The sequence below is a fragment of the Pezoporus flaviventris genome, unplaced genomic scaffold, assembly GCF_033815535.1.
Source record: "Pezoporus flaviventris isolate CSIRO_AGI_PZ_B2104156 unplaced genomic scaffold, CSIRO_AGI_Pfla_v1 ptg000007l, whole genome shotgun sequence".
Lineage (NCBI taxonomy): Eukaryota > Metazoa > Chordata > Aves > Psittaciformes > Psittacidae > Pezoporus > Pezoporus flaviventris.
In genome coordinates this window covers 87661845-87678232 of record NW_026892555.1, presented here as the reverse complement: position 1 = coordinate 87678232, position 16388 = coordinate 87661845, and the positions used below count along the sequence as shown (strand labels likewise).

Here is a 16388-nt window from a genome sequence, read left to right as displayed (position 1 = left end):
GATTGAAATCATCTCCGCACACTTTGAATTTCCATTAATTTATTTTCTTGGTTACTTTATCTCCCCAAAGCCTATGTGCAGAACTGTGCTGAAAAACAGTTAAGTGGACAATAAATATGTAATGTTCTAAGTAGCTGGAATAATTTTGACTCAAACCCACTTCCTTTTGTCTTGACTTTAAAAAGGCGGCTCATGTGCATTTGATATAATGCTTTAAGATCATTACCCAGGGACATAGGCCTGGGGTGCCCTGCAGCATCCCACCAGCTGTCACCATGCACTGAAGAATGGGGATGTGCTAGCAAAGGGGAAAACCTGGTGACCAGCCTGACTGAATCACAAGCTGCACTTCCTATCTTGTGAAACACTTTTCTCACAGAGTCCAAGACACCATTTCTAACACACTTAAGTTGTCCACCCTCAGGTGTGAAGCCAGGTAACACCAAGACACAATGACAACATTTTCCACTTGGGAGTGTTTTCAGAAACAAAAGCTCACATTAGTTACCCTGGCAAAACCGGAGGCAAATGAAAACAGTCACCAATGGTCAGGGCATCCTGACACTTTCCATTCCAGGAACTGAGCTATTCTGTTGCTATGCCTGTTACTGATCTAACTGTTCAAAACAACAGCTTTCCATAGCAGCATTCAATCTCTAGCCAATTTGACTTTACAAGTTTCAGCAAAACTTGGGTCAGCTGTTTTGAAGAACAAGGTAGGCTGTGAATGGCTTTTGGTTTTCTTTGTTTGGAAGTTCTACAGAAGCACGTTACCCTGCGGCAAGAGAGCTGCTTTTGCTGTCCTTGTGAAAATATGCCTGGGATTTTGGCAAGTTACAAAGCTTAATATATTATATCACTGTTTGGACATGCTCTGTAAAAGGTCAAAAAACTTAATCTGCCCTGAATCCATTCATGGCAACAGGCATCTACTGGTTCTGGTCACTAGGTCAGCTCAGTGACTGAGGCAGACAGCGTCTTTCACACTCTGCAGCGTCTACTTCTTCTTGTAAGAAGTTAGCAAAACCAAATCCCGTAACTGAAGTCAATGCCACGCTGAACCAAATGTCATTAGAAAGCCCCCATAACACTCATTAATTTCCAGGCTTTTACCACATTGCACAACCATCCTTGCCAAGATCAAACGTTGAAACATGTCTCCAAGAAAGCAGGTAACTGCCACAATGTCACCATTTCCCACCTTCTCTCCTCAGGAAAATACATGGGCACAAAAGGCAGCACAAACATCTCACTGCTGCTGCAAGGAAGGAAAAATTAAACCACTCTTAGGTGCAGGTACAGCGTGCTGTAAGAAGGCTCCTGGAGGAGGAGAGCAAAATATAAAGGGTATGTTCTGGTTACAGTGAAACCCAACAGAGGAGTTCTGTAGTGCATGTACTTTATTAAAAGCCACACATTTTACTTTAAGCCTGTTCCACTGTATTTGCCAAAGGAAGGAGGAGAAACCTCACATAGTGCCTCAAAACTTTTCTCCCCAGAAAATCCTCCCGTCTCCTTTGCACTGCTGATGTTGCTCAGAGCTGTCTGTCAGCTGACCTTTACAAGCACATTACCATGTTTGACAGCAACCCTCCACCACAAAAGTTTCCAGAGAAGTTCCCCTGCTCCTCAAGCTTTCTCATTTTCCCTATTGGCTGCAGAACGTTTCAGTGCTCTGCTAATTATATCAGCACTCAGATACAAACTCACCAAAATAGATGGTGTTCTGAGGCCCCAGCTGCAGGGAAACAGGCATCTTCTTTAAATAATCCAGGTAGAGAGGGCAAAGGGGGTCAGAAAGCACCCCTGAGCCACCTCTCACTGCAGGCAACCCTGCAGGAACCAGCTCATGTCACTAATTAGGGTGCAGGCCCCAGGGCTTCAAAGGGACAGAGACTGACCAGGGGGGGTAATGCCATGAAGGAGATGCATTGCCACAGCCTACTGTCAGCAGCACAAAGGGCCCTATTATTGCTCCCAAGAGCAGGGAAGTTCTTACGGTAATTAGGAGACAAAGATGCACGATTTAGGATTTTACATAATCAAGAGATACTCTCCCAAGGGGGAGCCCCTCTCACACAATCAGTGGATTAAGTATTGTTTATTCTGCTGCAAGTAAACAATGAGGTGCTCCCTGCTCGGGGCTTTACATTAAAAAGCAGTACTGGGGAAGACAATTCAGGGTGTCTTTTCATCTGGCTTTAAACAGCTAACCCTGTGATTTAAAGTTGCTCATTTGACAGTATCTGGAAGGGTAATGACCCACCCTGTAAATTAGCTGCTCACATACTGATCATCAACTGCCAGACAGCCTTACCTTTTCTGCTGCTTAGCAGAGGGGGCTGGGACAGACAGACTTGGGCAGCTCTGAGGGCAAGAGGCTGTATTTACACAACAGCACTACAATGGAAGGATTAAAGGACCACAGGGAAGCTAGGCAGAAGCTTCTGCCCGCCCCAGCACATTGCTGCTGCTGCTGCGGATGCATCTCTAAAGGGAGGAAGGCTGGTACCCCCACCAAGGCAATGCATGCTGGTGCACCACTCCACAGATGATGTCCCTAATCGTTTCTATACTAACTACTGGGGGAGCAAAAAGGAGTCAGAAGTTTGCCCTGTGGTTTACAAAGAAAGGCACGGTTAGGGAGATTGAGCATCACTTACATGATCACATGACAAAACAGTCTGTGCTGGGCTACTTAAAGCTGTAGCTCCAAACCAAGCACAGAAGTCCTGGTAAGATGACCCTACTTTTACAACACTGGCAATAAAAATAGACTAAGGGTGTTCTGCACCCTGTCCTTTGCTCATAACACAGCTGCTAGGCTTGTTTGTTTGAACTTTGAGGAGAGTTCTTCCTCCTCGTCTTCTACAATAAGGAAACACCAGGACTTGATGAACGCCTTCTAACACTTTGCAGTTTGCTCCCTCGCCATGAGCACACCCATACACACGTACCTTCTGCTCTGATACTCCAGCAAAATCTTCCCTTTTCTTCATTTCTTTCACTCAAAAAAAACAACCTTAAGCATCAGCAAGAGGAATTATTTCATTAACATGACCTCAGGACAGAATGGCATGCCATGCTCAGCATATCTTCTTGATTCCTACTGTCTTGCAGAACCCTGGGAACCAGAGATTACAGCCTCTGCCTGCAAAGCGTTTTAACCCATTTCCTTTGGGATCAGTCACCTTAACAGTGGCCCAGACTGCTCTGCTTACCAGAGGATTTTCTGGTTGGGCCAAGCACACAGTGACGTTTGACTTGTCTAGACTAGGACAAAAGATGTGTTTTAAACCATAGAGGCAGGGCAAGCTGTGTTTGAATATGTTAGCTGACCAGGGAGAACCACAGCTTTCTTGTTCTGTCCTATCTCCACTAACACATTCTAAATTACTAAAGCAAGTATTTGACAAAAAACCCCACCATCATCTAGACAAGTCCATGAAGACCAGCATCACCCTTAACTGATGCCCACACAGCTTGACAATCATGGCTTTGATTTAGGGGCACATTTTAGTCTCTGTTGCTCAGCCCAGTCAAGGCTAGCAAAATCCATTTTAGGAGAATATTATCCAAAAGCAAGTCTCCTAATCATAGAGAAGAAGTTGCATGAAGAGGAACAGCATGTTTGCATAGCCATTGTGTCTTTCTGCCTTGCCACAGCAGACTGCAAAGCTGCCATGCTAGAAGGGTATTCATTCTGTTAACTTTTATCCATCACTCGGAGCAAGAGAATCCACCTGTCCTTTCAGCTCCATGGCACAGAACTTTGCAAAGAGGTCATATCTTCATAGAAGCTTCAAAATGAGGCTAATGCTAGGGTAAGTCTAATATAACAGTTGCTTTCTACAAAGTGTACAGTGTATAGCAAAATTATCTCTGACTCCCTTTTGTGGGGATTGTAGAACTCTTCCCAGAGAACAATTGTTTCAGCTTCGCTCTACAATGAAAATTTACTTCAGAAACAGCAAATTCCATTTAATGCACTACTATTTGCTGGACCAAGCTTAAGAAAGAGGTTTCCAACTCCTGTTCCCAATAATTACAGCATTTACAATGACTTTAAAAAATGTTTTTACACGTATTTTCCAAGGTTTTCTTAAAGAAGGAAAATGTAATAGAAGTAACCCCATTTAACAGAATGGGATGGCTCTGCTCCATGCCATTCTGTTAAGAAACTGCATTCAGGAGAGGGTGTTCACCTTCAAGATGGTGAATTGTGCACCCTTCTGAAAAAATCAGAGTCCAGTGCCCCAAAATAAGCTTAAAACACTGACAAGCTTCTGCAAATGGACAATATCCTCTTCTGAAACAGCAGCTTTCCTACATGCGTAAACCAGACTTGGAATATCTTTTATATCTTCATGTATCTGGCTCTACATTTTTCCACGATAAAAAACTGGAAATAAAAAAGTATCAGGAGTCCCAGAGGCAATTACCTGAACAAAAACACAACAGCCAAGCACCTTCCCAAGCAATTAATAACTAATTTTTCCTCGTTAAAAGAAGCTGATTTAAGCCAAAATCCACACCATTCCCTAACCTCAACAGGCAGAAAAGCATAACACATTTTATTGAAAGTCTGGAACCAGAAACTCATCTCCCACAACAGACAACAAAACCTTTATATCCAGCTGCCGCCTTCCCCCCAGACAGAGTAATCTTAGAGGTTGGTACCTGAATACTTTTATCAAGTTTTGCTTCATGTTTTAAGCATTTTTAGTTTAACTTGTTGAAATTCTGCCACGTTGGCATTCTGCAATTTTATGTAACATCAGCAATCGGCTTGGAGGGGAGGAAGGGATGCCTTAATTTCTCCTAAAAACATTCCCAGATATTAACTGGCAAGATTTCCCATACTTGCAAAAAAATAACAAAACCAAGCGCTACAGCACCCTGGTGACACAAGATGAGCAGAAGCATTTAAAAACCTGTACAAAGTCAGGAAGGGAGCAGCGGGGTAAATGGTTCCTCCCCCTCCCCAGCAGGCTGTCTCAGGCCACCAGGTGACCAGAAACACGCTCGGGTCTATTTCTTACCTCAGAGAATTATCTGGATGTGTCTCCATGTGGGACTCCAGCCCATACTTGCAAAAAAAGTCTTTGAAACACACTGGACAATGATAAACTTCCTCCTCAGCCTTCTTATCCCCTTCACAGGAGTGACCATCCTCGACAACCTTCAGAGAGAGGAGAAAAAGCCTCACTAGACCAAATTTTAAGCAACAAACCAAAGATGCAATCCATTTGAAGTCTTTCTCTTAAAAACAAAGTAGCAGGCTTCAACCATAACTTTGCTGCAGGCGACCAGAAATGACTCATGTTGGTAACAGAGAGAGAGTAAGCAACAGAGCCTCTGTGTGTGTGTGAGAACGTGCACGAGAGAAAAGGAGGCTCAGTAGGAGATAAAGTGTGCAGCTAACTCATTAATACATCAGTTCTAATGAGAAACTACGATCTGAACAACTTATAAACCTGTATGTTTATATACCACTGAACCAGCAACCCTCACCCTCTAGAAAGCTAAGCGAGCTGTCAGCCTGAATTATTTATGCCGCTCAGATACTGCCAACTGCTAACTCAAGTGGTCCAGGGAAAAGCAATGAGTTTTCTGTAGCCCTCTTCTGATTACAGTGAGAAAAGCATGCACAAAACAAGGGATGCTGTGCTAAATGGAACTGCTACTAGTTAGCCAGTTAAGAGATAGTAAATGGAAAGGGTCAAGTTAAGTTTGGCAGCCACCATACATTTTGTACAAATTACTGAAATGCACTAAAATGTTTCATAAACAAAACCCTAATGGAAATGTCTAGCCTTCAAATACTTTTCTGGTTTCTCTTGCAACTCCAGTAACGCAGGATTGTGCTACTGTGAAAGGGAAATGTACTACAGATTTTCTTCTCCAGTTCAAGACAGAAACAGACTTAAGCTGTTGCTGCTTTTGGAATAAACACTAGTTTTTTACAAGTTCAAATCATTATCCAGCAAGATTATAACAAATTAAACAAGAGAAAAAAAAACAACAACCTAGAGGAAAACTGCAGTAGCAAAAGAATAGTTCATCCTTTTGTCATCCAACATCAATTATCTAATACAAATCATAAGCAACCCCAAATTTAAACAATAAAGAATTAAAAAAAATAAATCAATTCTTTCAGTGTCTGAAACGAGAAATTACTTTTCAATCTCAGACAACAGTGTTGCCTATACAGGACAAGCATGGCATCTTAAAATATATATACAGGGCTGTAAAATGCCCATATCTGAGTATCCCCATGCTGACTGCCTGATCTCAACAGCTGACAGAGTTTAGGAGGTAACCATCTTTTTGCTTCATGCCCCATAAAGAACCTTTTTTGCAGGTATCCTCTCCTCTCTGTCCATCTCATCGTGACGAAACTTCCGTTTTGAAGACAATCGCCTGCGCTTCAGTGGTGATGGGGGAGTTGTGGTCACTGTGCTGTTCGGATCCTTCTCATGAATCTTCATGTGCCTGGGCAGGAGGGGGAAGAAGACGCTGTCAGCAGCAAATTGGGGCAGAAAGCCTGTGTAAATTTTAATGCCAACACCATTTCTACAGCAGAGATCCCATAAACTGGACTGAACTTCTGCAAAACAGCTGGGGTACAATCCAGCATCGGTCCTTTGCAGCATGTGGGACTGTTTGGGACCACAGCAGGGAGCCCTACAGCTCTCCCCCATGTCCCAGCCCACAGCATGGCACTTGCCCTGCTGGCACCTAGCCCCAGGAGCACCCTGCCTGTCTCACATCATCCCAGAGGCCCTGCTTCTTGTTAATACTGCACAGTAATTTACATGCCCTGCCTCCCAGTCTGGTGGAGGTCCAGTAAGTAAAAGCCTACGGCTTAGCATCCATTTCACCCAATGCAAAAAAAGCCTCCCATCTTCAGCTGGTCTCCTTTTATAACTTTTATACCCCATCTGTATATGCCAACACCAGAGCAACACTTCTTAAATGCATTTATTTCCTTCTCTTCCTTAACACACTGGTGTACTCCAATACTGAATTTCAACTGCAACTCTGAAGTCAAGATATATCTGGTCACACTGTTAAGCTGCAGCAGGTATGGCCTGCAAAACTCCATTATTGCCAAAGTATGTTCACAAACCTGCTTCCCCAGGAAAACAACTATTTCTTGCCACAAAGACACTGGGAAGGGGAGAGGGTCAAAATAGCTCAGGAAGCAATCTCATGAATATCTGTATACCTGACCCGCCTGCTTCTTGGTGTTCTGTATTTGCAACGTGAGGAAGACACTGTTGCCTAGTTCCCTTCAGTTAGATGAAGGGTATTGCACCTGTGCTTTTTCTGAATTCTCAAAGCTCAATTTTTATGTTTTTTTTTATGTAGGGCCTTTAGCCTCGCTTCAAATTTATAGTGCTTTTGAAAAAATCTAACTTATGCTCTTACAGGCAATGCAGATTTTTGCTTCTAATAACTAGAAATGGGAGTGCAGGAGAAAGTTGCCCTTTGTCCATATGACTGACTGCAAAGCAGCAGGAGGGAGACAAGGTCATAGGCATTTGGGCACATCCTTCAGAAGTCACACCCACAGCTCGGCTCAGGACCGTGCCATTTAACTCGACTGCACGCTATCATGTTCAAACATGAGAGAATGTTGTAACCTAGACAAGCCTCCTATGTCCTCATAACTGCTTGGATGTTATGACATAAAATCTGTTTTAGTTTTGGATGCCAACGGCATGATGCTTCAAGATAACATGCTGGACCAAACTGACCCACAGGCAAAATAGGACTAGAACTGCTGGAAGGACTGTCTCTTCACACAATGCTATTTTTAATGTTTTCTTTCACAATTGCTGAACCTTTAAGAAAAAAAAAAAACAGAAGGCAGCTAAATTACTGTCTCAAACTACAACCAGGATTCTGAGGGTATTCTTGGGAACAGCCTCAAGCCAAAAGCACCACATGTACCAGAACCAATGCAACGTTACAGTGGCTGTCAACACTCAGCAAGGCTGGGGCTGCTTGGAGGACCAGGTCCACATACCTGCCAGGAACCCTCACTGGTCACGCAAATGGTGGATGGACACTGGTGGCATCTGCCAGTCACCCTGTGGGAGGTTCATTAGGAGAGAGCATCTGCGCACATATGTGCCCAGCAGGTTGGGCACAGCATCAAGGAAACGTTGCTTCATTTCTGTGACCTCTTTTCCCTCCCCATGGTCCAACTAGGAGCAGAAAGAAGGCTGAAGCTCTGAGGGTTTCCCAGTTTGACAGGACCCAGGGAGAAGCTGGAGTGCTGACACAGCCTCTGGAGTGCAATGGACTCTCCTGCCTTGGCCCTCTGGTAGCCCTACCACCGCAGGCACTAATGCTAACTGATTTATCAGCATGAATCCAGTGCTCCCTGATCTCACAAAATCTGCAGGGAAGGCATCTACAGGTACTGTACTACCTCGTTTACTTTAGTCTCTCCCTCCTCACACCCATGGCACTGATCTAACTGCTTGTGCTAGCTTGAGTTTCCTATAGGTCATAAGTCAACAGTGTGAGGAGCAGTTGTCCGTATTCACACAAGAATAAGGGAGAAGAAGCCAGTTACTTGTTCTGCCTACAATGGTTGAAGATAAAACACAAACATCTGGGAACAAAAAAACATAGTGTGCAACAGCACAGGCAAAGCAAAACCTGGAAGGTGGTTTGCTGGTCTTTTTTGTTTTTCTTTCTGGTAAGGACTGCTTTCCAGTTTCGATGAGCTCTTTAAAGTTAGACAGAAATGTTTTGCATGTGCCTTTCTGTCCCTCCACCCCAGATGCACACACATGGCCTGCATGCTTAACCTTCTGGCTGCTTGGGTGATGCACAGCTAGTATTACTTGGCCAGTTACTTTTAACACAGCTAGAGAGCAAAAGCAGTCAAGCTAAATCACATTCACCCAGAAAACAAACAACAAAAAAACCTGCTATGTATTAAGTGTGAGACTTTTTGTTCCTATTTTCTTTTAAAGTCTCTTTTCCCACAGTAATGAGTATGAAGAACTCCTGTTTAGTAGCTACTATGAAAAACAGCTTCCTTAGGGCTAAGTTCTTTCTTCCTACTGATGTCCACCTGTTGAACTCTATTCTGATGGGTACAATGACACATCCATAGCATATCAATGGGAGAAACTGCTGAGACCTCCAGGTTAGTGCCAGTCCAACCTGGCACCTCTGCCTGGCATGACCTAATGCATGCAAACACACGGGCTCCTGCAAGTCCCAGACGCAGGACAGCCGTGTTTGAATATAATGTATGCTAATAAGGCAGGGCTTGCTAATGTGTATGCAGCACCACAGCGATGAGGCTTTGCTATGCCTGGTGTCACTCACTGGCTGCCCTCAGCTTGCAGTTCTCCCCGCAATGCACACGCTTTTGCCATGCCCTAAAAGCCAGAGCGGAATCCATACCCACAGCAAGGAATGTGGTAATCCCTTCATGTTTTAGTTCTGCATATTTGAAAGGAAGCAGCCTGAGCTATTGAGCTATAAACAGGAAGACACCCTGACTGCACCTTTGACTTTTAGTCTGTAGGTCACATATCACAGCCACTGTGATAGCTCTCTGCATGCGATCATTAAGGAAAAAAGAAGAATCTGAAACCAAAGCAGCAGGTTCCAGAGTTCTCAAGAAGAGTCACAACCTGTCCACAGCACAGCCAGCAGGTTTGTTCCTTTGGCAGGTAAGCGAGTTTCACTACATCAAGGCAAGGGTGGAGAGGAAAGAGATTACTAGAGCCCAAGATAAGCGGGAAGATAAAGCTGAGCAGTACAAAGGATAGACACAATCTTCATCTCTATTTTACTTTGCAACATGGATGTCATTCTGCCTCAAGAAACCATTTATCAACCAATTTGGGCTGAACTACAGCAGATGCCAAGTCACATCCACATCTACAACCTTTCTTTTAAAGCTAAACACTCCCTTCACCAAGGCTTCTTTTACTTAAAAAGTTTCCTAGCTATAATTAAGGGGAGAAAGCGGGGAAGTATTTATGTTGCCTTATCCTCCTTTAGAAGAGTTTGCCTTGATTAGATCTTACATCTAACACTGAAAATGCTCGACCTCACTGCTTAGCCTGCCAAGATACAAGGAGAACAGGAACAAAGCTGTGCTTAGAAGTTATTTTCCCATTGTGACTATAACAACATATTTTGGCCTGACAACACTGGCATACTTTGAATACAAAAGCCAGGCTTGTAAGTCAGCCTGGCTTTCAGCATCTTACAATGATAAAGGAAAACGACATGACATTCATCAGTTAAAAAAAAAAGAAAAAAGATAAACACTCAACACTGGAAGTGAGAATGTGGTGTAAAAAAAAAAGGGCAAAATAAGGACATGCACAGAAATGCTGATATTCAGCCACAGATGCAAGTTACAGTAACTACCAGCAGCTCCCAAGTGACCACTGCTGCAGCTCAGAAGAGAGCCAGAGCCACAGCAGATGAAACCTGGCTTTTCTTTTTCCTAATATAAATAAATGAATCGTGGCTCTGAGCCATCCTACAGAGCAACTCAAGAACTGCAGCCAAACTCAGGAAGGTACAGAGCCCTGAAACCTGAACTTTGTATGGTGGTTGTTAAGTCTCCCCAGCATGCATGCAAGTACACATACACTTGGACAGTACTGGTGGTGGAACACTAAAATGCAACTACAATACACAGGATGAAAGGAAGGAGATAAAAAATTGAGCTTAATATTAGGGAGGGCTCTATTGCACCTAGTGCTAGCTAGCCTTGATTAACCTCTCAGAGAAGGTGGTGGAAGTCTACTTAAAATGAGACCAGAGACAGAAGAATTTGCAAAGAATATTCCCGAAGTTGAAAGAGGAAATTAAGTATTTTTCAAACAAGGTCTGATCCACCTCTGATCTAAATTCTTAATGTTTAAGAACTGCTATGCAAAAATGCAGGTAACTTGCTACACACTATGCTTTTCGTAGTACAGCTGTATGTGGAAAAGCTCTCCTTGTAATCTCTTCCCTTCTCCTCATACAAGGAATTTCTCAGGTGAACCAGGAGGATCCAGCTGTGTTATGACTCTGTGCCAGTCAGCCCTCCCAACAAAAATCAGTCGCATTTTTCAAGGGCTGGACTGCCTTTCATTCCATCTTCCCCATGAGACTCACCTTCCTCTTCCCCTCTCCTGCCACAGCTTTCCTCTCCCCTCTAATAGTCACATGAACAGGATGACCAAAATCATACTGCACAAGCATTTCCCCAGCTTCTTTCCTTATTTTTCCCCCCTTTTTTAAAGCAGATGGACAGAAAAACTTTTCAGCCACACACTGTGATGCAGAGCATGATTTCAGAAGGGTGACTATTCCACCAGAACAGCAGCAAGTGAATACTTCACTACTTTACATTGAAGAAGAGACTTTTGCAATAATAAACCAATGCAGAACTGAAGTGTCTTACTCCTTTTTCTCTCCATGGATGGTGTTGGATGAGTGCCTCAGAGAGGTGACTCATAGGAGGAGGGAAGAAAAAAAGGGCATGTGTCGTACTGAAGTGACATGCAGCTCCTGCTAGTCACAGCCCAGCCTTTACCGCATCTCCAAAAAGGGCTGCTGTATTTTCTTAATGCCAAGGGGATTTGCATGTTGATCATATAAGCTTTCAGGAGGTCTTGAAACAGGGCAGCCCACAGCTTCAATGCCAAAACCAGAATGTGGGCAGGTTTTGACTGGTTGGTTCAAGGCTAAAACGAGAAGTCAAAGCATCCTGAAAGAGGCAACTGCAAGATGCAGCTGCTCCCATCTCTGGGTCCCACTGAATTATGAACAAAACGAGGAGCTCCTGCTTTGCATGCAGATAACCTGATCAGCGCCACTTTGGCTCTTGGAGAGGAAGCATCCCTCTGCATGCGTGGGAATCCCTCACCTCTTAACTCTGAGGAGAGAAACCACACCATAGTTGCACCCCAGGTTTCCACGGCTGCTGACGTGCTCCACATCCCTAAGAGAAAAGGCCTGCTTGGCTCAGAGGCCTGGGCAACAGGAAGGTATGGAACAAAAGGGTGTATCTGCAGCCTCTGAGCAGGGTCCAGGGTTAAGCCTCTCCCTTATAACTATGTCAGCATAAGTGCTGCTGGCTTTCAGTCAAGCAGAGGTTTATGCCAGGTAGGTCTGATTAGAAGGAGCAGCATGTCCAGAGGGGGAGCAGCAAGCAATTTCACTGAGGCCTGGTTGGGAAAGTCCCAGCATCTACATCAAGATTAATTCCTGAGAGCAGGATCCAGTGTATAAACACCCTCCTCCTCCCTCACATCTCCACGCCTGTGGAAACGCAGTGGGGAGGCCAATGAATCCAGGCATTATCAGTCCAGAAAGATCATCTGACAGTATCATGTTCAGGTTCTGGCTTCATATCCCACATATTATTCTAAGTTTCTCCACTTTACCACTAGACGTACCCTACACTCTACTGTATTGCACATGGTGTTCCTCATCTCCCTTGTGATTTCTGAACAGTTTGGTATCAAAATCACATCTAAAGACAAGGGAGGCACACATCCAACCATCCAGAGACTAAGGATAAAAAATTAGTGCTTTCCAGCCTTCACCTTATTTAAAATACATTTTGTTTTCCCCTCCAGCATAAAGAGTTACTCAAGGTCACCGAGCTGGTCTGGGAAGGTGATCAGATGCCCTAAGTACAATTTAGCTGATACAATTGCTTTACCTCTTCCACTGTTTTCTTCCCCGAGATCTTTCACTTATTGCTAACTTCAAATAACAGTAAATAATCTACAAATAATCAAAACTTCCTATGTTTTCAATAATTTACAGTAAAGAAAAAGCATGTCTATTATTCAGAAGGTGACCAAACATCAAAGTCTGCCTTGTCTAAGCTTCAATTTCATGCCACAATCAGAATCAGCAAAAATGCAGGATGCACCCAAGACAAGTTGAAATTTGGACCATGACATTCTTCAGGCATCATGGAAAGAAAAGCGGATAACAGAGTAAGAGAAGACAGCCTTCAAAATTACACTGATAGTGAATGACTCTTTTCAGAGATTTCTGTGTCACATCATCTTTGGCACTGTTTTTGTTTCATTCTGTGTAACAAATGTTACTTCAGCCCAAATTTTCTATAAATTTCTGTGCAGGAGAACACAGGGAGCTCATCTTTAAAGCTTCTGCCATTTGACACGGCCTAGTATGAGGTGTCCCTGCCCATGGCAGGGGTGTTGGAAGTAAATGATCTTAAGGTTCTTTGCAACCCTATTGATTCTGTGATTCTATGATTCTACGACACATGGGAAGTAAACCCTAAACAAACAGAAAGAGAAGCAGCAGCATTTTTAAGAGCAATCATTTAATACACTGCTGCTAACACCCTCCTTAACAGTCTCGTGAATATGACTGGAACTTAAGTCAAAAGTGCAGTAACATTATACCCTTGGGTTAAAGAGTTTAGTCAGTTGTTTGTTTGTTTGTTAAAACATGTAGAGAATCTGTATTGACAATGTATTTCCACTGTTAATTACCAACATCACACACTTAAGAGAGCAATCCACTCAGCTCTTGCCAGTTGCAATCACAGGAACCAGAAAGATGCAGGTAATTTTGCAAATCAAGACACAATCTGTACTTGGACAAGTTTCTGTTTGTCTTCTCTTCTTGGTTTGTTTAATATTTGCATCCTCAAAAAAAACCCCAAATGACCCAAAAAGCCCTCAGACAGGCACATACACTTCACAGCAAGTCAAGAGACATTCAAATACCAAAACCCCAACCATTTGGGAAATGCCCTATTACAACTGTGAAGCAGTATCAAAACAAATTTAAAGTACCACCAAATATTCTAGTGGTTACCAGTGTTGAACACTCACATGAGATAAACAAAACGAAGCTGAAGAGCAAGAAACCTCCATAGCTATGCTAGTAAAGCCATTGCAATGCATGCAGTGAAAGAACAGGGTGGGGCACACAGGTCCCAGGAAGGATCAGATTGGGAAGCACTGACTCACTTTAGCCGTGTGTCTGCACCCAGGCACATCAGGAGATGATGCCTCAGCTAGTGCTCCCCATGGCACCCAGGCGCCGCAGTCCTGCCAGTGTAGTGGCATAGCTCATTATCCTCATGGAGGCCCCAGTGCTGATTAGCTCTGTCTATAAGGTTGGAGGCCGGGTGAGCCTCTCCACACAGCAACATGCAGCAGTATGTGGGTGTAGCAGTCCCCTTGGTTTTCTCCTCGGGAACTGCTGCAGCCCAAGTACCACAGAGATGTGGTGCAAGCAACCCCTCAGGTTTAGAGAGGTCTGCCACACTGTCTGTCCCCCTGAGCAATGAGGTTCTCCCTGCAAAGCAAAAATAGCCTTAGAGTGGGGCAGCAGACAGCATCGTTAGGATGACATGAGCATTATTATTTAGATCCACCAAGACTAACTGGGCGTACTAAGGCTGCAAGCCTCCTATGATTACATTCAAATGACAGATTAGAAGTCCCTTTTCAGGGCTACCAGGCCAGTTTGCAAAGTTAACCAGTGCCATGCAGCTGCCAATACACGATACCTAAGGATGGATATACGATACACACACATGCACACAAAGCATTTTGTATTTTTATCCGAGAGTAAAATTTTGCTTTGCTGTGAATAAAGGCAAGTTGTAAGCATGAGTGAGAGAAAAGATACTGATCTACACATCCAAAAAGGGGGGGGGGGGGGGGGGGGTGGTACCACTGCTGAATAATTACTCTGTATTCACATTTAAGCAACTACTTGCTATGCAGGATCAGCAAGTTCAAACAGGCTGAGATTGATACAACTGAATCCCAGCTTGGCTTAAAGTTACTCCTGCTCCCTACCAGCAGCGCTGTCAGGACACCTCAAAGGAAAATAAGGAGACAAATATTTGCCTGATGATGCTGTGACAGGGAAGTGATTCAAACCATGCCTCCAAAGGAAAGCTTCCCAAAGGACAGCAAAAAAAGGCATTCATTTGCAGTTTGCATCAGTCCTTGCATATGGGAGGGCAAAACAAGAGGGAAATTCAGTGTGAGCCTCCCAGTATCACTTCACCCACAGTCTGTATTAGATTCAGAGCTAAATTAACAATGCCAAATACTTCAAGGAGACTTCCAAGCTATAAGAGCTCTTTCATGAGAGACAGTATTAAACAAGATACTTGAACAAGGCCCTTGTACTTCCTTCCTTAAGCTTTGAGACAAAACTTTTTCAGTTACAAAAATATTAAGCAGGAGTAGGTACATCAAAAACCTAGCCTGGGACATTCTCAACTGCTGTTTTCCATCATCTTTTTTTGAAATCTGTGGTTTTCAGGCTCATCCTTTAGTTATCATGGTATATAACCTTGATCAATGACTTCACTGCTCATTTTTCAGGAAACTTCATGTTTAAAAAAAACAAATGGAGGACAATTAAAGCAGTTTTAAATCTTAGCATCAGGAGGCTGCGGGGGGGGGTGGGGTAGAAAATTAGAGAAAGGATGTCAGAAGGGGGAAAAGTTTTATCCTTAAGAGCAAACACAGCTGAAGAAGTCCCAGGTACATCCTGCCTCCTCTCTAAAACCGCACCCCTTTACCAAGCAAACACAAGCCCCAGCTACTTCTCAGAACCAGGCAAAGCCCTTATGCAGTTGCTTCCCTCTCACACTCCACTGTTGAGCAATCCTGATGGCACACAGCACAGAACAACTTGGCTGCGTCACACTGCTCAAGGAGGAAAAAGTAGATGGCCACAGCAATGCTGGGGATGCCATGCAGATGGAGCCGAATACCTCCCCTCCCCGGCACACAAACACGCAAGCAAGCAAGGAAGCTGCACCAGATAAGAGAAGCACATCTTCCTTAAAGCAGGGTCTCTGCATCACCCCCATATCAGCAGTCACCATGTGACTCCATGGGCAAGGAAGTAAGAGGTTATCACTGCACAACACACAAGTTGTGCAAACTTTTCCCAGCGCCGAGGACAGCATCCTAGCAAAAGAGGTTTCACTGCTCAGCCCATTTCCTGTCCTGTTCCTGAACATGTGGTCCTCCTTCCTCACCAGTGGTGATCTCACAGCATGCCCCCACTGAGCAGAGAAGCACTGGCAAAAGGTTTCACATCTTGTTACATGTCTGTTTAGTGAAGTGTAGTAGCTGGAAATAGAATTCCCTGCGTGACTTGTACTGCTTTATAGGAGTTTGGGAACTTTCGCCCCCAAGTGAAATTAATCTTGGTGCAGTCCATAAGCAACATGGATTGCCGTACTCTCTTTACCCTCAGTTTGAGACTGTCATGAAAAGACAACACACTGAGGTGGCTGGATGTCAAAAATGAGACACACCGAAGTTACACATCTCCTCTGTTTTAAGACATGAGAGCTGACTCTGAGTTTACCAAAA

At 43.9% G+C, this 16388-nt stretch overlaps 2 protein-coding genes across 14 annotated transcripts in view; one reads left to right on the top strand and one right to left on the bottom strand.

The window, feature by feature from the left end:
- RREB1 (ras responsive element binding protein 1) overlaps window positions 1–16388 on the bottom strand; it is a 123859-nt gene that overhangs the window by 33259 nt on the left and 74212 nt on the right. For all 13 annotated transcript variants that reach the window (XM_061449410.1, XM_061449421.1, XM_061449415.1 and 10 more), the window contains 2 exons: window positions 6354–6495; window positions 5043–5182 (listed from right to left, as the gene is read on the bottom strand). In XM_061449410.1, coding sequence (XP_061305394.1) covers window positions 5043–5182; window positions 6354–6495 — 282 coding nt within the window. The remainder of the gene's footprint in view (window positions 1–5042; window positions 5183–6353; window positions 6496–16388) is intronic.
- The window catches only part of SSR1 (signal sequence receptor subunit 1), a 109200-nt gene that overhangs the window by 57450 nt on the left and 35362 nt on the right, over window positions 1–16388 (top strand). The gene's annotated exons all lie outside the window — the stretch shown is intronic.